This window comes from Corvus cornix, chromosome 2, assembly GCF_000738735.6.
Source record: "Corvus cornix cornix isolate S_Up_H32 chromosome 2, ASM73873v5, whole genome shotgun sequence".
Lineage (NCBI taxonomy): Eukaryota > Metazoa > Chordata > Aves > Passeriformes > Corvidae > Corvus > Corvus cornix.
The window spans coordinates 64,519,567-64,542,320 of record NC_046333.1 but is presented as its reverse complement, the minus strand read 5'-3'; the positions used below and the strand labels follow the sequence as shown (position 1 = coordinate 64,542,320).

General features: G+C 39.8%; 2 protein-coding genes across 9 annotated transcripts; one reads left to right on the top strand and one right to left on the bottom strand.

Moving 5' to 3' along the window:
• Window positions 1-360: 360 nt before the first annotated feature.
• PAK1IP1 (PAK1 interacting protein 1) lies at window positions 361-9,900 on the bottom strand. Of its 2 annotated transcripts, none has more exons than XM_039548796.1 (10): window positions 9,550-9,900; window positions 8,026-8,188; window positions 5,305-5,425; window positions 5,140-5,214; window positions 4,412-4,464; window positions 3,837-3,982; window positions 3,649-3,746; window positions 2,830-2,929; window positions 1,507-1,633; window positions 361-887 (listed from the first exon to the last, which is right to left on the bottom strand). In XM_039548796.1, the coding sequence occupies exons 1-10, from the start codon at window positions 9,610-9,612 to the stop codon at window positions 727-729; spliced, it is 1,107 nt and encodes a 368-aa protein (XP_039404730.1). In that variant the 5' UTR covers window positions 9,613-9,900; the 3' UTR covers window positions 361-726. The 2 variants fall into 2 exon arrangements, with proteins under 2 accessions (XP_039404730.1, XP_039404731.1); XM_039548797.1 differs by having other exon boundaries at window positions 361-881.
• On the top strand, window positions 9,197-22,754 carry LOC104691409 (tRNA selenocysteine 1-associated protein 1). Of its 7 annotated transcripts, none has more exons than XM_039548799.1 (9): window positions 9,197-9,329; window positions 10,735-10,887; window positions 12,297-12,377; window positions 13,584-13,717; window positions 14,294-14,425; window positions 15,358-15,477; window positions 17,613-17,808; window positions 18,497-18,542; window positions 19,105-22,754. In XM_039548799.1, the coding sequence occupies exons 3-9, from the start codon at window positions 12,366-12,368 to the stop codon at window positions 19,239-19,241; spliced, it is 777 nt and encodes a 258-aa protein (XP_039404733.1). In that variant the 5' UTR covers window positions 9,197-9,329; window positions 10,735-10,887; window positions 12,297-12,365; the 3' UTR covers window positions 19,242-22,754. The 7 variants fall into 7 exon arrangements, 6 of the variants coding, with proteins under 6 accessions (XP_039404733.1, XP_039404732.1, XP_039404734.1 ...); XM_039548798.1 differs by lacking the exon at window positions 9,197-9,329 and adding an exon at window positions 9,828-9,890; XR_002046247.3 differs by lacking the exons at window positions 9,197-9,329; window positions 10,735-10,887 and adding an exon at window positions 13,408-13,484 and having other exon boundaries at window positions 12,296-12,377; window positions 19,105-21,990; window positions 22,446-22,754.

The window sequence follows — 22,754 nt, the reverse complement described above, 5'->3', positions numbered from 1 at the left end:
AACAACATGGCTCAGATCAAGGACTTGGAAAAAATACAATGGAAAGGGGGAAGAAAAGGTAAAACCTTATCGATATAAACTCTTTCACCTAAAATTATGTATCATATTCCGAACAAAATGTTTCAGTCATGTGAACAGTGGTGCAAAGACTTTTAAAAAACTTAAATATATTTGAGTATGAACACAGTAAAAAAGCCAAACACTGTGCTTTTAAAGTCCATCTATAAGTCCACATCAAGAACTAGAAATTACAGTTTTCCCTGAGTGTATGAATGGAATGTGATCATTTTAAGTAATTTTAACATGTTCTTTCTTACAGTAGGAAAAGAAATGCAGAACAAAGACAGATCATACCTTGAGTCAAATGAACAGTGACATTTTCAACACTGAGAAAATGTACGTTTTTAATATGCATTTAAGTGAGACAAAAATGTAACTGAGATGCAGCTGTTTTTATTATTTTAGCTGTCTTTTTCAGAGCCAGTTAAAAAGTGTATGGTATTGTAAGTATAAAAATATAAACATTACCTATTATGAATTTATTTTTGCTTTGTTCACTTACAGAAAGTTCCCAGAATGATCAGTCAATTTATTAGGGTAAAAACACTAGTTGCTTTTAAACAACACATCAGGTCAGAGGTATATGTCCTGTTAGGGTTTACATTCTTATAAAAACTAGGGCAACACCAGCATTTACTTTTTATACAGGAGAGAAAGTAGCTGCCTTCATGCTGAGCTATTCTGTTTCTTTTTCTTCTTTTGCACTGGAGCTTCCAACTTTTGTTTCCCTGGAATAATTTTTCTCTTTCTTTTTGCTGCTTTAACCCGTCCACTAGTCCAAAAATCTTTGTTTCTCCTGGCTGTTGATGATTTTTCATCTTCTGTTTCTGAAAAAAAGCAAGGAATTATTCACATTGAACTTTATGTCTGGTCTTTGTAGTCTAAATGACACAGAGACTTATTTGTAGCTCATTTAAAATAAGGTTATAAATAGCTTTTTATTTTACAGTGGAAAGTGCCATTTATGCTAGTTTTGCCTGTGAAATTAAGATCTATAAAGATCAAGTATGTAAACAGATTACAATGCAGGAAAAACAACAGCAGAAAACCCAAACAGATCTGAGCTAGACTTTGTAAGTTTGCTCAGCTACAATAGCCTCAGACCTAATTTCGTTTATAGGAAGACAAGACATGCAGTTCTATCAACTGTTTATTTTCTTATCTGTCTCAAAAGCTTTGCAGTGGCTTCCTCAGTATGTTACTCCAGTAAACAGAAAGAAAACTTTAATAAAAGTGAAAAGAGGCTTATGTTCTCTTCTGTCCCACAAACACACGGGCTTGAGACACTATCAGATCGGTAAGTGTACCTGTATCACTTGCCAGTGTCATATCCCCATTTCTTCAAAATACCAGAACGTTTTCCAATGGATATAGTAGAAACCTCCCACTTGGTGTATTCCACTTCACAGTCACGTTAACAATACAAAACATGAACACTTTTGTTACCTTGAGATGATGTTGCAGTTTTATCAGAATTTTCTTTCATTTCTGAAGCTCGGTCAAGCCATACTGCAAGACATGTCAGCCTAGCTTTGGTATTGACTTCACACAGTAAAGATGGCCCATCTTTAATCTGAAGAAAACATAAAAGAGTATTATTTAAACCTTATTTTATTTCTGTTTAAATTTACTGTATTTGAAGTCAGAAAGCATCTTACTGCCCACCTTCACTTCATTGATAGGCAACTGTATCACTCAGCTCTTGGAATACAAATATTCTATTACAGATATCATGGGAAAAAGTGTCACAAACACATGTGCAATGTTAACAGCATCAACCCACTGGAAACCACTGTATTAGAATATTCCACCCCTCAGAGCTGCACAGAGCAGCCCACACAGTGATACAAAACTTTGCCTGCAAGGAAAGGAAATCACATATTTGTCAAAATAAATACAATGTTACACAGAAAGGTAAAGAGTTCCCCGATCACTCTGTCAATTCTGTACAAGGAGAACAGAAATGTAAGGTGTAGGGAAAAGAGGGAGATCACTCCTGCACTTACAAGTATAAAAATAATCAGAGTGGATGACATTAAAAACATGCAAATTCAGATATGAAGAGTATATAAGTTGAGAAATAATTATTTGAACTATCCAAGATGCTTACCATAAAATATAGTAGATCCTTTGTAACTAGGCAATAAATTATAAAAATCTATTTCTGATTTTAAGAGGAAACATTAAACAAAAGAAACTTTAAAGATAAGACATGATTCCTTGTTGAACTGTGTTACTCAGAACTGTTTGAAAATACAGGAAATACAAGTACCCAGTACATTAATGTATTTGAATTTTTCCAAAGGATAAGTTCTTCCCCTTACATGAACAACCATCTTCCCCCACCCAAACCACAGACTTTGTGTTTTTAAGAGTAGCAACAGTCATCAACATTACAAAAACTCACAGCAGTCCTGAACTAATTAGATAGTCATAACATACATAACTGATTAGATAGTCATAAGCCTGGCTAGGTCTGATGGGAAGCATGACTTCACATAAAGTGGAGATGAGATCTCATAATATCATCATACTTTATAGTTTGTTTAAAAAAAGAAAAGTACAAAGATAAAAAAATATGCAAGTGCATAAATATATGTGCTTATACATACATCTCTACTGAATGTAACATGGAAGAAGATCAAGACATCCACATTTCAAGTAAAATTTCCTCAGTCATTTATAATTAACTCTTACAACAGAACTGTCTGCAAATTTTGGTTCTCTGATACTTTTCTTAAATGCAGGAAAGCAGTTTAATACACCAACCTTATCAAGATCCAGATTCCACATTTTAATGTAACCGTCACTGGATGCAGTAACAATAACATGCTGTCCTTCTCTTTCAAAACTATAAATATCTTTTATTCTGTAAAAAGTAATTCATTTTTATATTACACTTCAGAACAGTAAGCTGAGAGAAATTAAAGATGAATAGGCAACAGTCTAAAAAATGAGTTTGAACAGAAAACCCCGATGTGACAGGCAGGACCTTGGAACAGTAATCAGCTTTGAGTGCTGTCACTTATATTAGAAATATTTGCTACAATGTTTTATATTGGAAACATTTGTTCTTTACAAGGACAGCAGTAATACACTGAAACATTTGCTCAGAACTCTTCAATACTTTAAAGCATATACTATTAGACACATCAATGACATTACTGCTAATGCTTTTGTGTTTTGATGAATTCAAAGCAACATTCGGACAAATATTTGGTATTCAAAAACAGAGAATACGTGATTACACTCCTATTGTTTGAACGGAAAACTGGTTTTTTTGAAGCATTCTAAAGAGTCAGAGTCAATAAAGACTGGTTAGACACACACACACACAAACACACACACACAGATTTAGAACAGTAATAGTCTTAATTCTGTACCCTGTTGTTTTTGTAACATGCATGGACAGCACAGTACTTGTGCTCATACTAAAAGCAAACAAGTCTGTTTGGAATTTAGCACATAAATAAATTCACTTCCTATACTAAAACAAAAGCAAAATATGCTGAACATTACAAGCCATTGAACTTCAGAGAGGACTCAGCATTGCCATAAATATTTAAATAGTAAACAAATATAGAATACCTGTTTTCATGAGCTTTGAATTCACACAGGCATTTTTGAGAGTCACAGCTGTAGAACCTAATCATTTCATCATCTCCAGCTATGGCAAGGATAGAATCCTTGGAATGGGAAAAAAGAAATGCAAATGTGATTAATTTCATGTGTTTCAAACCAGTTAATTTCCCAATACCTCTCATTTTTGTACTTACTGTAATAAATCTAAGTGAAGAAATCCTCTTCTCTGTTGTAATGGTGCCAGTGATTGAAGCTGTGTCAAGTCTGTAGATATCCACTTTGTTTGTTATCACAGTCACATACTTCTCTCCATCAGGGGACCATTTAATTATGTGTGCATCTATATACATTGATACAGAGAATCTAAAAGTAAGAATCTTTAGAAGCTGCTAGACACTGTTTTCTACCTAGATTTAAGAAAATATTCAGTGAAAAATCAAATAAACTAGAATAAACAGCTATACTCTTAAATGTTTATTTCTGATTATCAGAATCGTGTCAAGAAAAACAAACTAAAACACATTTATTTAAATGTCCTGATCTCAAATTTCAAGGGGGAAAAGTATTTACTTTAGTGGTTCTATGTTTTCCTTTTGCTAAGTGATTATTATTAAGGACATAAGCTTACAGATGCTTGCCTGCATGTGTAAAAAAGACATTATATAAGTTTGCAATTAACAGACTCGATTAATTAAGTCAACTTTTCTTTACACGAAAAATAAAACTATCAAATTCCACTTAATTAGTGGATTTAAATTGATAAACTCACTTTGCTTCAGGTTTTTGATAAAGGCTGATCGTCCTTCAACAAGATTCCAAGTTCTGAAAGACAACAACAGGTAATGTGCATTCTGGTTAAAAACAGCACAGCAAAACTGAAGTACAATCTGCTGACATGAGGCACCCAAAGGAAGCTTTTAAGCCTCTCTATGCATTATTCTGCTTTCTTAATGTAAGAGAAAATGATGAGTTCATATATATTGCTTGCACGCTATAATGTTGAACTTGTGTTATTTATTTTCTAAACCACCATTTGCAATACTGAGCCCAAAGGAGCCAAATAGCAATTTGTGCTGTTGAAAAAGAATTTCATATGTCTAAAACATGTATCTACAGCAACATGGAAACCCTCCAAGTGAAAAATCACACTAAACAAAACCTGGCATTTTTCAAAAGTTTAAGCAAATTGTGTTCCAAAATGCAAACATATTTATACATTTACAAGCAATTTGTGAAGAGTCAGAGTTCACAAGAAGAAGGTATGAACAGCAGAAACTGCTCTTAAGAGACTTTAAAATATTGCTGGCACTTAGAACTTCAAAAGACAACCAATGGATCTTTGAACCATTTGATAACAAATATATTTTATCAGTGTTGCATGGCCTAGTCCCAACACAGAATTGTTGCTTATAACACTAATTAACAGTTACTGAATTATGATTCTCAGCATTCCTTCATCAGTTTTGACTCACCTTAATGTTTTATCTGTTCACTCACCTTAATGTTTTATCTGTTCCGACTGACAAAGCTAATTTCCCAGAAGGATGAATAGAAAGAGATGCCACATGTCCTCTGATAAAAACAAAACATTAGTCACATCTATTATTTACAAGGAAAACAGACATGAAAACGTACATGAATATCAAGATTTAAGCAACTCACTTATGTGCCTTAATGGATTTCAGGCATTCCCATCTCTTTGTGTTCCAGATACAAATGAGTCCATCTTCCGCCCCACTCAGTAGATGTGCAGTACCATAGAACTCCAAACAAGTTATTGTGCCTAGAAATACAATTAACAATGTTGTACACACCGAACAGTTATCGCACAAATTAACAGAGAATGTACAACTTAACAGAAAAACTTCTTCCATCATGGCATGCCAGCTACTACCCTAACCTTGGGAAAATCTAAACTATTTCCTAAGTATTTCTTAAAAAAACCCTCAAACTTTCTTGCTGTATTCAATAGTCTGATGTGCTCTATCAGCCACCCTTTACCCACACGTCTGAACTCCATCTGGTCTGTTTTCTGACACAGCAGTACTCAAACACTGTGGCAGAGAAGACAGAGAGCTCTTATCAGTGATAGGAAAGCTCCCACATCAAAGCCCTGCTCCTGACACACAGCTGAATTTACTGCACATGCTACTTTCCCATAATCACCAGATTTATCATATGTCAGTTAAATGCAGCTACCATGCTCAGTCTAACTCCTGGATCTTTTTGGTTAATCAATGCTAAGCTACAAACAGATTTATTTGGACAGCCATTAACTGATGACTGTACCAATGATATAGAAAAAGGGTGCACCCTTAGCAAGTTTGCAGATGACGCCAACCTCTGTAAGTGGTGAGGGACGGGATGCCATCCAAAGGGACTTGGACAAGTTCAAGTAGTGGGCCATGGGAACCTTGAAGTTCCACAAAGCACAGTGCAAACTGGTATCAGCACAGGCTGGGGGATGGACAGATTGAGGGCAGCTCTGCCAAGAGGGACTTAGGCTTGCTGATGGATGAGAGGCTGGACATGACCCAGCAATGTGCACTTCCAGCCTAGAAAGCCAAATGTGTCCTGGGCTGCATCAAAGGCAGCGTGGGCAGCAGGGCAAGGGAGGGGAATCTGCCCCTCTACTCTGCTCTGGTGAGAGCCCACCTGGAACACTGCATCCAGCTCCAACAGGTCCCCAACATAAGAATGACGTGGACCTGTTGAAGCATGAACAAAGAAGGGCCATAAAGATGAGCAGAGAGATGGAACACCTCTCCTATGAGGAAAGGCTGAAAGAATTGGGATTGTTCAGCTGGGAGAAGGCCACAGGAAGACCTTAGTGTGGCCTTCCAGTACTTGAAGGGCGATTGTAAGAAAGATAGGGACAAGCTTTTTAGCAGGGTCTGTTGTGATAGGACAAGGGGTAACGGTTTTAGATTGTCGCTGTTGCACCAAGAAACTGCCAGAATCATGATATAAGTCCAAGGAGAAAATAGAATTATTTTATTAAATACAAGCTAGGTTATATATCTTTGTACGTAAGAGAGCATGATATGATTGGTCGCTTGACCAGCCACCCACTAGGGGGATTGGCTGAGGTTCTCTAACACCCATTCAAAATATTTTCTCTAGTGAACCGTAACAAAATCATGCAGGGGCAAGATAGAGTGTAGATACAAAAATGCTGCTAGCAAGGATTTTCTTGCTATTTTCTAAGTCCGTGAGAGACTTTTCTCTCTCACAGAAGAGGTAGCAGAGTTATGTAAACAACGAAACACCTGCAGCCTTGAGAAGTCTTGCCTATAGTATAGTAGAAAAATATTTTGACAATGGATGTTTTAGGATTTTAGCCAATCACCCCCAAGGGGTGGCTGATCCTTTGTCCAATTAGACTATGAAGAAAAAAGTCTATAAAAGAGTTTGTAAAATAATTAAATAAATCAATCTTGCTGCATGATTCCTGCCTGCTGGATCTTCTCTCCTCCTCCTCCCTACGGCTGCGGGACACAGTGATATACCCTAGGACTGCGGTAATAATAGAGAGTTAGTTTACAAAACCATCACCAGCTGTTTCTCAGCTAGCAGTATGAGAAAGAAAACCTTCCCAAAATGCAAAGACAGCTGGAAAATTCCTCTGCTCCTGCTTTTTATCATCCACATTAGATTAAAGAGGGTCAGTTAAGATTAGATGTAAGGAAGAAGTGTTTTTACAAGGACAGCAGTGATACACTGAAACAGTTGCCCAGAAAGGTGGTTGATACTCTGTCCTTGGAAACATTCAGGGCCAGATTGGATGGGGCTTTGTGTAACCTGATCTGATTGAAGATGTCCCTGCTCACTCAGTGGGGTTGGACAAGATGACCTTTAAAAGGTGCTTTCCAACCCAAACTATTTTGTGACTTTAACATGTACTTTGCAGTTGTAATTCAGGCAGCACATACAGGGGGAAATGTACCAGGTTAACTCATCTGGCAGCAGCAGCCTGCTCTCACATGCAAACTCTCTCTTTTGTGTGGCTCATGTACACTTGTGACAGGACAAGGACAATGGGAAAGAAAGTAGCTGGGAGTAGGCATGGTCTTGATAAACTGTCCTGATAGAAGAAAAATGGCACAAAAGCCATTTGTGGGTCATAACTTCTTAACCAGATAAAACTATAAATAATTGAAATCAGCAGCAATATTTTTTGGCTAATACCAAAATAATTTCTTTTACTTTTATGCTCAAAAGCGTACCTTGTTTGTATCATCACACCATCCTGGCTGCAACAGCACCACTATTACAGTCTTATTAGAAAAAAAAAAAAAATCAGTTTTCTTCTTCCGGCAAGGACCGGTTTTTCAGCTACAATTTTTTGTCATTAATGTTTTTTACAAAGAAAAGCTCCCTTACCATTGTGCTGTAGCAGCGCCCCATGTTCTATCTTCTTTTTCATGTCATAGATTTGGATTGTCTCATCTCTGCTCCCAGTGACCACATATCTGTTATTCACTGCTACTGCTGACAGTGAGGCAGAGTGGGCATGATGTGTAAAATCAGGGACGACTGTCCAGGACTGTAAATGAAACGCAAAACAAACAGGTCTTTCTCAAGCTTACCATAGTAAGCTTCCACTTCATTGTCCTGTAATTTTATTTTTTAAAAGCAAAACCTGAAAAAGTATGTGTAAAAATCAGAATCACAGAATCAATTAGGTTGGAAAAGACCTCTGAGATCATCATGTCCAACCTACAACTGAACACCACCTTGTCAACCAGACCATGGCACTGAGTGCCACATCAAGTCTTTCCTTAAACACCTCCAGGCACAGTGACTTCACCACCTCCCTGGGCAGCCCATTTCAATGTGTAATCATCCTTTCTGTGAAGAAATTCTTCCTAATGTCCAACCTAAACCTCCCCTGGCACAGCGTGAGACCATGTCATCTTGCCCTGTTGCTTGCTGACTGGGAGAAGAGGCCAACCCTCACCTGGCTTCACCCTCTTTTCAGGCAGCTGTAGAGAGTGGTAAGGTCCACCCTAAGCCTCCTTTTCTCCAGACTAAACACCCCCAGCTCCCTCAGTCACTCCTCACAGGACTTCCGTTCCAGACCCTTCAGCAGTTGCATTGCCTTTCTCTGGACCTGCTCCAGCATCTCAATGTCTTTTTTGAATTGAGGGGCCCAGAACTGAACACAGCACTCGAGGTGTGGCCTCCTCAGTGCTGAGTACAGGCGGAGGAATTATATCTAGATATAAGCATAATGGGATCTTATTAAGTTAATGTGTTGTTAGGAGATTAGTCAAAAGGATTTAAGCGTGCAAACCTCCCCTTGTAATCAGTGCTGTGCTTAGACGAAGCTGTCTGTGAAAAAGTGTCTGCAGAGAGATAAATCCCAAGGGCAAGAGAGGAGGATTCTCTCGTTCTCCATCACGGCAGGAGACACGCCTTCCACCTGGCCCCAGCCCCCCGACCACGTTCTATCCATCCCCCGCGCAGCTCTCCATCCTCAGCGCCGCGTCGGGAGGAGCGACCTCGCACCGCAGCCCCACACGCCCTCGTGGCTGCCCAGAGGCTCCGCAGCTCCCGGGAGCCCTTCGGGACAGCGAGGGGGCCGAGCCAGGCGGCAGAAGCTGCGGGAGAGGCCGCCCCGCCCCCGCAACGCGCTTTAAGAGCCCCGGCGGCGCCCGGAACCGCGGCTACGGGCGGGCGAGACGGTGAGTGCCGGGGCGCGCTGGGCATTTCCCTCACACGCTTCCATGGAGGTGTTCAAGGCCGGGCTGGATGGGGCTCTGAACACGCTGGTCTCGTGGAAGGTGTCCCTGCCCATGGAAGGGGGTTGGAACTATATGGCCTCTAAGCTCCCTTCCAACCCAAACCGTTCTGTGATTCTATGCTTCTCCGCTCCCTCCTCCCTACTCCCCCCATTCCCGTTACCTGGCCGGGCCGCGTGGCGAACCCCAGCAGCACCTGTTCGTAGCACCCCGCCACCAGCTCCATCTACCACCGCACGGCGCCGCCCCGGGGCTCCTGCCGGCTCTTCCGCCCGTCCGCCGCGCTGCCTGCGCCGCTCCGCGCTGGCCCCGCGTGTGGCGCCCGGCAGCGCCCGTTCCCTGCGGGTGAGGAGAATCCTGTGGGAGCCGCCGCGGAGCGGGAAGCGCCGGAGGGAGCGGCGAGGGCTCAGGCTGCGCGCGGGGCAGCCCGCGCAGGGGGGGCCTCGTGGGGCGGAAGCGGCGCTGGCGGTGATGGCGGCGATGGCGGCGGGGCGGACGAGAGGCGTTAGTGCCGGGATCGCGAGGGAGGGGGGGAAGCGGTGGCCGGGATCGGGGCCTGCCAGCGGGGGAAAGGGGCGCGAACCGATATATTGGGAGCGGGGTGGGGTGGGATAGGCTGGGGTGTTCGGGCCGTTCCCTTCCCGCGGGGCCCCCGCCTCCCTCAGGGCACGCGGGGCGGGGAGGCCCCGGCGGCGCTTGGGCCGAGGCCCCAGGGAACCAGCCCCGGGCCCCGCCGACTTTTATTGCTATTTCGTTGGGTCCTTTTATATTTTTTTATTACTTAATTTTTTTCTCGCGTAGTACAATAAGCGGGAAGCGCGGCCCCGGCGCCAGTGTGGCTGCTTGCGGAGGGCCGCGGCCGGGCGGGGCGCACTTGTGGTCGGGCTCGTCCGTCGTGCCGAGTGGCTCGGTTAAAGAAATGCGTCACGGCTCGGGCCTGGGCTCGGCCAGGGTCACCGCGCCGGCCCCAAGAGCTCTGGGCGACTCCCTCATCCCGGTGCCCTGACCCAGCGCCTCGTGTGAGCGAAATTAGTGCTGAAGGGGAAGGGGGATTGCTCGCTGCCTGGGTGAGCGGTGTTTGCACGGCCGATTCAGGCCGTGAACAGCTTTGCCCACCTTTTTGCCCGTGTAAACGAAATAATGCAAAAAACGTGGAATAAAATTAAAAGGTGCTATGATGTGTGTGTAATCCAATTAAGGATGTGTTTGAATTCTGGAGGTTGAAGCTGCCTCATTGCTTTAAATGAAAGCTAGCTGTGACTGTAGATACAGTTAACGCAAATGTAAAAAAATGTATTATCTTAATACATGCTGTTTTAATTGTTTTTAAAATGTTTTTATTTTGTAGTGAAAAGGTCAAGATCGGACAGGGAGGCATACGAAACCAGTTTTGCATAAAAGTCGGTGATAACTGACCGAGAAGCAGTTGCATCACTTGCCTCCTGACAGCCTATTGCAACGAGAGTGCCATCTTCCCTTGGGTCTGCACGAGGGAGAAGTGGTAAGTTTGAAAGAAGTTACTGTGAATTCAAAAATCAGTATTGCAGTGTTGAAAGCATGGAAGAGTTTATGGTTCCTTTTGTTAAAAACGAATGTTAGAGGAATGTTGTTACATGGATGTTTGCGTTATTATTGACAACTTTTAACAGGAAAAAGTTGCTGCTGATAATTTTTATAATGAATACAATTTTTTTCAGTAAGCTCATTCTCAGTTTAGCATATGCTAACCTTACAAGTATATGCCTGTATTTTAAGGGCTTGTTTGTACTTGGCTCTTTTCTTGGCTTCAGAATGGCTGTGGGGATGAAGTCCATAGTTACTCTGAATAGCACCATGCATGGATGCTGTAATTATGGTTTATGGCTATCCTGTGTCAAGTTAGTGTAATCCATTTCAGAAGTAGTGCTCTGAACTGCTCTGTTCTGCAGCCAAGCCTTTAAGGTGGTGTAGATGCTCTGTGTTTATTGCATTATGTGGCTGTGGATTTGATCAGCCAAGATGTAAAACATTACATAAATTCTTGCATAGAAATGGGAATTAGAACTTCAGCAATCAAGTATCTGCATAGAAGGAGTAACACCAGATATAAAAAAATCAGTAGTGGTGAAGGAACACTTGTGTGTGAAAGTAAATGCAGAATATTTTGCATATCAAACTGGTTTTTGCACTGATTTATATTTGTTGGATGACTAGGGGAAAAAGCCTAAAGAAAGGATATCAGAATCAACAAAGATATGTACCTCTTTAGGAAAGTGTGTCCACTGGTTTAGTGATGGCAGTAAAAGGTTATTTGCTGTTGCTAACTTGATGGTAATGAGTGAAACATATATGTGGAAAAGGCAAGAGAGGGAGGAGAAAAGGTGCAGAGAAAGATCATGTTTGCTTGTATTGTGCCTTCATTCTGCTTTTATTTCTCCTATTTTTTAGCACATAGGAAGTACCACTGCTTGTTTTCAGCTGCATAGTTTGTGGTACAAGTAAATTTAAATTTGGCTAAAAGGGGAAGAAGCCAGGGGGATTGTACAAAACATACTGAAGCATGTATCTTTTGCCTTGTTTTTAACTATTTTAGAATCTTCTGAATTACTGGATTATTATATGTAGGTATTTCAGAATTAAGGGTAAAGTATAGGAGACTTAAAAGATCTCTAAAATTTTCTAGTGCTTTGAATGGTGGGAAGACTTCGTTCTCTGTTACAGTTTAGGACAGTGAAGATGACATCTAATCATAATCCCATTGGCCATATATCCTTTTTATTTCCATTGTTTTAGCAGTGACAAGTCAGAACTTAATTTCTAAAGCTCTGAATTAATAACATTAGAGCATATGGTGGGGTGAACATATTTGGAAGTGATTAATCTTGAGGATAAAATCCTTCATCTTCTTTTTCTCCCCCACATTTTTTTCAGCTGAAGGAGTGCAATAAACTGAACCTGTGCAGTCATACTGTTTGAGAAAGAGAGAAGACAGTTTGAACCATGGCAAGCCAGGTAAGATGATTTAGTCAGAAATACAGGCTTGCAGTGCCTAAATGGATTCCAGAACCATACTCCGAATTCCTAATAAATGTGAAGCTGAAATAGCTAGCTTGCTCTGAGTTCGGTGTTCTTTTAGTCCTATGATTGTTCCGGCAATGCAATTGCTGGCTGTCCTCAGGACACTTAATTGTGTCAACTCAAGCAGGTTGGGGGTTATTACATTAAGCTTTGCAGTTTGCATTATTTGAGCGTGAGTTCTTCTGAAGGACCTTGCGCATAACATTCTGTATAAGGTACATGTGGAGATCTTATAGAGGAAGAACATTAAAGCCTGCGTAAGTAAATGCTGTGGAACATCATTCTTATTTTTGGAAGACCTTGTTCTTCAGAATCTTAAGTGAAGGAGGCAACCTGTGTTAATATGGCTGTTTCCCCATCTCTTTTGTGTAGTTGCCCCACTCACTTCCTTTTTGAACTGTGGTTTTTGGGGTTTTAGGGGGTTTTTAGGTTTTTTTCTTTTTTTTTTTTTTTTTTTTTTTTTTTTTTTTTTTTTTTTGCTCCCAAGAGGCACTTTTTATGCCTCTTTCTTCCTGGCCTTGCGTCTGGGTTCGAGTTTTCCCTCAGCCAAGCTAGTGCCTGTTTCTGGTCTGCTTTCTCCTTACGTTCCATTAATCGGCCTCTTGTCATTGTTCCTGGCCTGGGAGAGTGACTCACTGCTGGGTATTGAGGAGAGGTATCTCACAGAAGAAGAATTCCTAGGAGAGGGGAGATAGGGACAGTGGACATCCCCTCTAGGCAAGAGTGACAGTTTTCCTGCCTCTTCATCACTCAGATTGTGCTGCGGCAGGGCTTTTTGCATCCTGGAGCTCAAGTGGAACACAGTCCAGTCCTGAAGCTAATTAACATTTAGGATTGGCCAGCATCAAAGGGCTATCTGGTTTTTCCCTAATTCCCAGAGGAAGCTGTCAATCCTTTAGCCAGCTTGACAAGTCAGGGGAATATGGCTGTTCATACAATCCTTTGGCTCTGTTATTTTTGCCAGGCGTTTTCCCCAGAGGCTGCTTTCCCTCATGGGAGGCGGAGGGAGAAATGGGACCCCAGGCTTCTTTCAAGGGCAAGGTGAATATGGGGAAATCACCTGTGGTGATGGGGAGTGGGAGGGAGGAATGTAAATGAGGCTAAATACTATAAAGGCGATTTTTTTTTTTCTCCCTACAGGACTTGATGGCAAAAAAAAGAGAATGTCTCCAGGCCTACAGCTGGTGGAGAACACCACAGAAGAAACGGAAGAAAAAGAACAAAATAAAACCAGGAAGAATAGAGTTTGTCCCTAGTAGTACTAATACAACCAGGTAAAGACCTTTAGAAAGGAGAAGCTCTGACCCCTTACCTGTTCAAATTGCTAATGACTAGTGAGTGCCATCAATTATTTTAAAAATCCTGGAATGGCACAACTGGTGCCTATACACTAAGTATTACTTATGGAATTTTATTGCCATTTGAACAATGAAGATTTTTTCCTAGTTTCTGTCTCATAATTGCTTGAGATGTGGTGTCAAAATAGTCTTAGCTCTTTTGAATTATGGCTGTAACTTAATATTTTTTCTTGGTATTTTTGAGTGCCCTGCCCTTCAGACAACAAATGAGACCTTTTAAAACCAACTTTTAAAAAGATTCTTTAATAAATTTGGGTCTTTGTTCAAATGCTTGCAAAAGTGGTAGAATGGACTCAGAAATTGAGAACTTGCTGGAGTGGTGGCACTGTGGTTCTGTACGCTGCTCAGCAGAGTTTTGCAGTTAATGCTCTCTTCATATTTAGTCTCCTTGTTTGTCCAGTAATAACTATTTGCTTGTGTGTTAGGTACTTTAATACTGAAATGAACTGTGTTATTCTTGAACTTAACGATGGTTCTCTTACCTTTTTATAGACCGGATTATTCGATATTTGTTGGGGAGCTGACTCCAGAAGTAGATGATTTTCAGCTCTATGACTATTTCCTAAAGAGGTACCCCTCATGTATTGACTGCAAAATAGCAACAGACCTGCTGGGATATTCCAGGTAATGCCTGTGAAAATGTGTTTATGCTGACAGTATGTTTGTTGCTCTGAGTAATACATAGGAACTAGCATTTGAACTAGTTTTGAATTCTCTTCAGAGGCAGGAAGAGAGATTAGTCTCTGGCATTTTTTAACAGCATAGATCCTTGTGGTTCTAGAACTTTATGGTTAGTTCTAGCAGTTAATGTGATTTAAGTTAATGTGTTAAGCTTCAATTTAGCTGAATGCATATCTGCATGAAAGCAGTTAGATGGTGGGAGAAGGGAGAACTCTGTGTGGACATCTGTGCTGCTGTGCTTACCTACAGCAGTGTATCCTCTTAGTCATCTGCAGTACTGAGGACAAAATAATTCCCTTTTTACATGTGGAAGAAAAGTGTAAGGCCTAGCAAATCTTATGGGGTTGGGAGATGGAACTTCTAATATTAGTAAATAAAGCTTAGTAGAAGTTGCACTGGCCAGGCAGTGAGTGAAGCAGGGATGAGTGAGTTTGCTGTTCAGAAAACACTGTCTGTAATGGATTAATTCCAGAAACTTTAAAAAAAAAAAAAAAAAGGAAATCTGAGACAGCAAATTTAAAAAGAATGCTAGAGCTGTAGAGCAGTAGGAATGGGTTAATACTGATACATTAACTGCTGTAAGTGCAGAAATATGGAATCTGGTTACTTACACAGATAGCAGTTAACATGTATTGTTTTGCTGGCTTTCAGCAAGTTGTGTTTTAATGCTATGAACAAAGCTCTTTGCTTCTGGCCCAAGTCTTTAATTTTGTGAAAGCATCTTCTGTGCATGTGCACATGCCAGAGGGGTTGCTTAGGTAGTAGAAGCTATAGTAGCTACTATTTTCTGTTTTTGTGAAGACAGAAGTTGAATTCATTAGCTTTATAACTGTTATGAATACTAGAATTTGTTTTCTCCCTTTTGAAAATTGTAGAGGGTATGCCTTTGTCAGATTTGGTGAGCAAGGTGATCAGATGAGGGCACTGCAAGACTGCCAGAATGCACCAGGTCTGGGGGGAAAACGAATCCGGCTGAGCATAGGAATTTCTAAAAGGTAACAAATGAGTTGTGCATTGATACATTCTAAATTATCACATTGGTAATTCTAAATAATTGGGTTCTTTTAGCTCTGCCTTTGTAAAGACTGTGGCCCTTGCTGTAATGGCTGTACACTATGCAAAACCAAAATCAAGGAAGCATATGTTTTGACTGCCTGGATTCATCAACCTCTTTAAAGATTGCTGAGGAAATACAACTCTTAAGTCTAGCCAGACTGTATAAGTTAGGCTTAGCTGCTGTTGTGACCAGCCTTAATGCTCACAGTAGTGAAGCTGAATGCATTTTTAAGTATTTCATGTTTGAGCCTGAAGAAGGTAGAAGGGACAACAAGTGTTTGTTTTTATGCTAGAAAGCTTTTCTTCTAGGCCTTTCCCCTTGGCTTAGACAAGGTAGCACAGTGTTGGTTTTAAAGTAGGCTGGCAGAAGAAGGGTATCTTTAGTGGAAAAACACAAGAGTCTGGAGGGGAAGAATCCAAAGGAGATGTTGCTTGAACGGTTTGTTTAGAATACTACTCTTTGCTTCTCAAGTGATTGAGGCAGCAGGAAATTTAAAATTGATTGGGTTTGAGAGGGGTTTTTTTCTGCCAGCTCAGTTCTCTCAGTCAGTTATTGAAGACAATCTAGTTAGAGACTTGATACCAAATTTGATAAACTTTGATCCAGAATACAGACAAAAATAGAACTTTTTATAAAACAATTTCAGTATATATTCATGAGGTTAGCTTGTGTGTTCTGTTAAAAGGCTAAAAATAACAGCTCCTGCCTCTCTTTCCTGGATAATTTTGCCAATGTTGCCACACTGCTTTGGAACAGGAATGCTCTTACCCAAGAGAGCACTGTCCAGCTTTGCTTTGACTAACTTGCTTTGAAAATGAGGTTTCAAAGAAAGTTTTCCTCACTTCTGCCATCCAGAAGAATGTCAGCAGTATTTTTAGATTTTTCTTTCTACAGAGATGGATATAGGAGAGAAGTTGGAAGCAGAAGACTGAGACATTATGAAATAATTTGTTTACTACAGTAGTAAGACAATAAAATACTTATTTATTAGAATGTATGTGTAGCTTCACAATAATGAAGCAAAAATATAATGTGGGCATTGAAATACACACCACTAATCTGTACCTGTTTCTGAATGGCTGAGTACTGTGCTCTCACAGGATCCAAATATCCAGCCATCAGAGTAGTTTGTCATTAAGTCACTTACACTGGAAACAATTTCTGAGCTCTTTCAGTTTGTGTTCTTGGCAAAAAGCCCCAATCTGAATTTTCTGTAGCAAAGCAGAGATAGAGACCTTGGACACTACAAACACAGGAGGTCTGCTTGTATGTATGTAATCAGTGAGGAAATTCCTAAGCATAGGAGATTTCTTGGAATGTGCAGCTGATTTATCCCAATCTTTTTCATGTAGTATATCTCTGTTTTAGTATAGGTTATTCTTGTTCAGTGATACTTGTCATTAGCCACCTTGAAGTTGTCCCTGGGAGAAATCTGCTCAGGAGAGGGAAAGCAGTGAAAACTAATCACCTGGCCCTTTGGTCTTAAGAACTAATGAGTTTTGTAATTTTTCTGCTGCTTTGGCTTTGTTCTGGATAGTGACTTCACCTGACAGCTATGCTTTGGCAACTGTTCATGGACCAAAAATTGAGAAAGTGAAGGTAGACATGGTAAATTGACAGGCAGTGTCAGATGCTCCTCTGAAACAGATAATCAGCCTTTACCCCTTGTTTCTGAAAATAACAAGATTTAATATTAACAAAACATTAAAAAAGATGGAAGGGCTAATTAAATGTTTAAAGCATCTTTTAAAACACCTGTGCTTGGTAAAGGTCTCTGATCTTGATAAATCATTTTTATCAGCAGCTTGCTTATACAGATACCAAAAGTACTCAAACTGAATATAGATACATTTCTCTTGAGTTCGTTCACAGAAATAATTACTCCTGGCATTGGTGAAGGTGAGAGCATTTGCTTCTGTATAAACATGGTATTGTGCTGTGATTTAAAACTTAGGCAACTATTGAGAAAAGCTTCCTTGTATATTTGGAAGTGTAAAATTGTTTAACTTCAACATGGGGTTTACAGTTTTTTGTTCTCAAACTCTTAACTGTGTATAACTTCTCATGTTTCAGACTGAAAGCAGAATTCCAGCGGTACCAGTCATACAACTATAATGATTATTATCAAGATTATCAGAACTACTATTCACAGTGGAATTATGATCCTTATGCTGACTACAACTACAGCTCCTATACTCCCTATGATAGCATGCAAGCTGTCGGAGACTGCTCTTTAGGAGATGCTGTTATGGCTCCAGCTGTTTTTGAGGTAAAAATAAAACAGTTAATGTAAAAAAAAAAAACCAAATAGCAAGTTGTGTGGGTTGTGTAAATCAGAGCAGAGAAGTCCTAAAGGTGAAATCATGCAGTCGGATAAGTGTGAAGGTTATATTCAGCATTTTGGATTTAAGTGCTTTAGTGCATCTGTAGAATTAGATATGTATACAGTAATATTTGTTCATGTATATCAAATAACAGTTCTGACAGCAAAATTTTTTAGTCTTTCTCTCATCCTGTTCTTCTGATGTGCTTTGCTTTAAGCAAAATAAAGAATTGTTGTAAGATGATCATATCTAGGTCAGCAAGTTGATCAATTACAACTTCCAGAAGTGCCTTCCAAGCAGAACTATACTATGGTTTTCTTAAAAAAACCCCAACCAAACAACAAAAAAACCCACCAAAACAAAAAAAAAGCCACACCCCAAAAAACCCCAAACAACAAAAAAACCCTACCTAAACAAACTAACAAACCAAACAAAAAGAAAACCCCTAAAACGAAACCATTAAAAAGCAACAAACATCCCACAAAAAACACTTCCCCAACAAAACATCACCTGCTCCTGCTTATTTTATAGTTGTGGGAGGAGGGGATGTTTTGGGAGCATAAAATTACTTTGGATTTGTGATGCTTTCTGAAACTGACTGTGATTAAACGCTTTTTTTTTTTTTTTTTTTAGGAAGCTTCAGCTATGACTGAAATCAATGATGACCTAATAACTGAAGGTAATGATAATTCTATCACTGCAGCTTGAATTTAGCTGTGCTTCTGCCCTTTAACAGTACAAGCCAGTGACTACTGGATAAAGAATGGGTTATAGCTAAGATGAGGTAGGATTTTAAAGCTAATAGTATACACCATGTCAAGTAGAATGGCACATTATCAACAACACTTTGCAGTAGGCTTCTTTCCTTTGCCTTCATTCTTCCAAAATGATCTACTGGAGAATTTACTGTATCTTTGTATTGATTCTGCTAAGATTGTTACATGTTAAACTCATTAGTAGAGGTATCTTGTAATAGTGTTCAGAAATTTTAATTATCCCTAAGTCTCTGCTTCATGTGGAAATACCAGTATAGTCCTAGCATTTGAATACACTAATTCCAAAAGAAACTGGACTTGTTAGCTTTGTTAAAATTGGCAAATAAACATCTTACTAGATGTATTATTAAGTCTGTTAAGTCATTACATTTACCTGAAGTACACTTTGTTAGGCATTTACTTCAGGTTTTTATGTGCAAACCTCCTGAGTTCTGACACTTGTACTTACCAGGCTTTTATTTTCAGATCCGCAGCTGTACTTGGATGTTGATGAAATGAACAGACAATTTATGGAGACAAGTGAAGAACTCTATGATGCCCTCATGAATTGTCACTGGCAACCTCTGGATACGGTCACTTCTGACATCCCCTCTGCTATTTAAGTGTCTTATATAGCATGACCGTTAAGACCAAGGTGCTAAAATTACATTTCTTCTACATTACTCTAGATCATAAGTTTTAAAGCACAATGATAGGTTGGGGTTTTTTTGCTATGCTTTTGGCAGTTTCTGTAATCTTTCTTTGTTTTGTTTTATTCATCACTTGGAGCATCTTGAAATCATGTAAATATTCTAGAAATGTAAAGAGTTCAGTGGGGTCTAAAGATAGACTTGCCTGTGTAAATAAAATTTTGTTTCTGCAAACTGGCCAGCAAGGGATTTTACTTACAGATGCGAAACACCTTCTCTTCTGGCTTGTGGAATTTAGCAGGAGGCAGTAGGGGTATTTCACCTGTCTTTGGTATGGGCATCAGCACTAGCAAGAACTAGCTCTCACACACTTCCAAGATACCTAGGCAATCTTTTACAAGCTCCTAACATGCTTTATCTGTACAGTTTTAACATACAGAAGGGCAAACTTTGAGCTGCCATAGCTGCAAACATTCCAAAGACTAAGGATGATACCTACTGATAGTTTTATTTTTGCCCTTCTTATTAGTCTTCTCAACTGATGCTTTACAGCAAAGAAAGTGTTGTAATATAATACATGTTCTTATACATAAAAATCCTTGGACAAAACCCTGTGATATAAAGGAGGAAGAAAAACCTATCTGGAATTAAAGTGTCCTGGTATACTCTTCAACTAACTTGCACCCTATCCTAAACATCTGTTATTTGTTCAGTCTCCATGCTCAGATGTTTCATAGTGATGAGGTTTATAACATTTTAGTAGGATGACAGTTTCCAGTATTCAAGTCAAAAGTGGTTAGGGGAGATGGCAATGAAGAAAGCTACGCTTTGATAGCAACTTCTGAGTGGCTTTCCTCTAAACTGTTCTTATCTGAAAGTGTATAAAATATTTTCCAGTCATAGAGACAGCTTAAGCTCCTGTTACTATTTACTGTACACAATAAAATAAATTCAGGCTGGAAACAAAAGAATACTTTTTGAAGAGAAAAAGGTAGAAATTATCATATAGCTAATACATGTGAAAGCTACTAAAGCTACTTGAGGCACTTTGGTACTGCCATGTGTGTTTTGGGGGCAGTCTAAACCATAATTGCTAGGCTGGCAGATAGGAGTAAGTTCTTTTTTTTTTCCTTTAATGACTTAATTACATTAAAGTGGTGGTCATAACCTATATGCTGTTCTTAAATGTGAAACTAATACCTGCATTGCAGAGTGATGACTTGGCAGAGCAGGTCCCTTCTGCCTGCTCACCAGAATCTCCTCTTTTCACAGTTTAATTTCAGCTAGGATTTTTTTTTTTTTGTGGAGTCCTGTCCATGAAATACAGATGCTCTGAACTAGAAAGGTCTTTTGGTGTGCTATAGGAACTTCATTTTCCTGGATTTTGTGCACTGCATATGTAGAAGGAGAGAAAACAAAACCCCCTCATTTAGGCACGGAATTTCTATCATAGTCTTAGCAACTGTTTCTCTGCTTTGGAGAGAACTAGTTGCAAAGTGGCTGAAAACTGAGATTTTGTAGGTGAATGTTTCCTTGGTGGGAACTGGTCAGTCTTCAGAAGGTGATAGAAGGGAGATTATTAATGGGAATGTGACAGAAAATGGACTAAATGAAGCAAAGAGAATCTGGATGGGAAAGGGAATTCGTTGTGTGCCTGTATAGAATTGTTTCAGGGGATTGCAGAAGGGAGGAAACTCAAGATAGTAGATGCAGGATGCTTGAGTTTGGATGTGGGGGTGCTAAACTTTCAAAACCATGCTGGATTTGATTTCACTTCAGTTGTGGTGCACAGCTGTGATGCCTGAGCTTGGTAGTACAAATCAGTTGCTAGGCAAAGGATTTTGTATCTAGCAAGCACCATCATCACAAGATGCAAGATTATAACCCAGGCACAGACCTGGAAGCTTCCTGCTTTGAAGTGCATATCCTGCTTTGCATAGCATTACCTAACACCATACTTAAGCTGCAGCAAGTAATTTGTGGAAACCTTTTACTGTGTTATTAGATGCTAAGGGTGTGTTATTGGCTTGATAAAAATACTATGGAGTATCTGCTGATTTTTGCTTTTTGGGAGGTTGATCCATGTGTGAACTATGTAATGAGGAGCCCATGTAGCTGTGTGATTTCACTTAGATCAGCACTGTATTACCCAGCACATAAACCTCAGAGTCTGTAGTTGTCATATTTATGCAGATTTTACGTGTTAGCAAGGTCTCCACACTCTGCATTAGACACTGTTTTCAGACATGCATGCACCTTCTGTTCTGGCCTGTAAAGTACCTGTATAGTGAAAATACTGTTTATGTAATGCAGTTAAAGAGGTTGGTTGGGCCATTAGTTCTGCAAACCTGAGAAATGTTGGGGAATATATTTTCTTCCAGTCAGCATAGAAAAAAAGTGAGGTGAAGAAGGGAGTCTGCTGATTGCAGCCCATGTGATACGGTTTTAAATAGCGCTCTGACTTTGTTTTCTGTCTCCTGAGCCTTTCTAGTCCATCCTGCTTTCCAGTTAGGAGTGCATATATGGGATCAAGATACTGTGTGCAGTGCACATTCTTTACTGTAAAGACACACTGAAAAAACTTTGATGTAAGCACAAATTTGGGAAAAAGTGAGTGCATCAGAACTGCTGGCATTCATTGCTGAGACTTTTAACTGAGGAAACTTCCAGCGCTGGTCCAACTACCACCTGCATTAGCGAGCTTACACAAAGACCTGAACATGTACGTCATACAGATGCCTGCTCTCAGTTCTACAGAGAGCTGATTGCAGTAGAAACATGAAAAAAAAGTATTGGGAGCAATGTTTTCAACACCATGCTATTTCTCTTTGTCTGGTTGTGTTTTGTCTGTTTTACCCAGCTGAAATGTTGTGGGGTTTTTTAAAGTCTGATGAAGGGGTTTTTTTGAAGACTATCTAGTGTTGGTTTTAGAAACTCTTCATTGTACCTAGCTGTGATAGATAGTGCCTTTACCTAAAACCCACTAATTTCTTGAAGAAGAGTAATGTTTTTGTTTTCCACTTCTCTGAACAGAAAAGCTTTAGTACCATGGTTTGAGGGGCTAATGATCCTGCGGTCAGTGAACAGGGAGAAAGAAACAGGCTAAAAAATGGTGAAGACTGAAAAGGGTTCAAAAAGGTTGAATGGTACTTAAGCCATGAATGTTTCTTTTTGCAGGGATGCTCTTGGACCAACAGCTTCTTTCTAGCGCTACCTCAAAGTAACTTGCAGATATAACTCACAGGGAAGATTGATCAAATGGTGATGATCACTATCATTCTGCTGGAGATATATATATATTTGCCTTTTGTTTCGTCTCATTTTTAATGACATTTATTTAACTTCAGTGACTCATGTCAATAGATGTTGTTTGACTACATCAACAAGTATTTCTGAGTCATGAGTTTCATTAAAGGCATGTCCACCATATGGAAATTGTTCTAAATAAGTAAAATAAGTAAATAAAGCAGCACTTGAATTTACAGA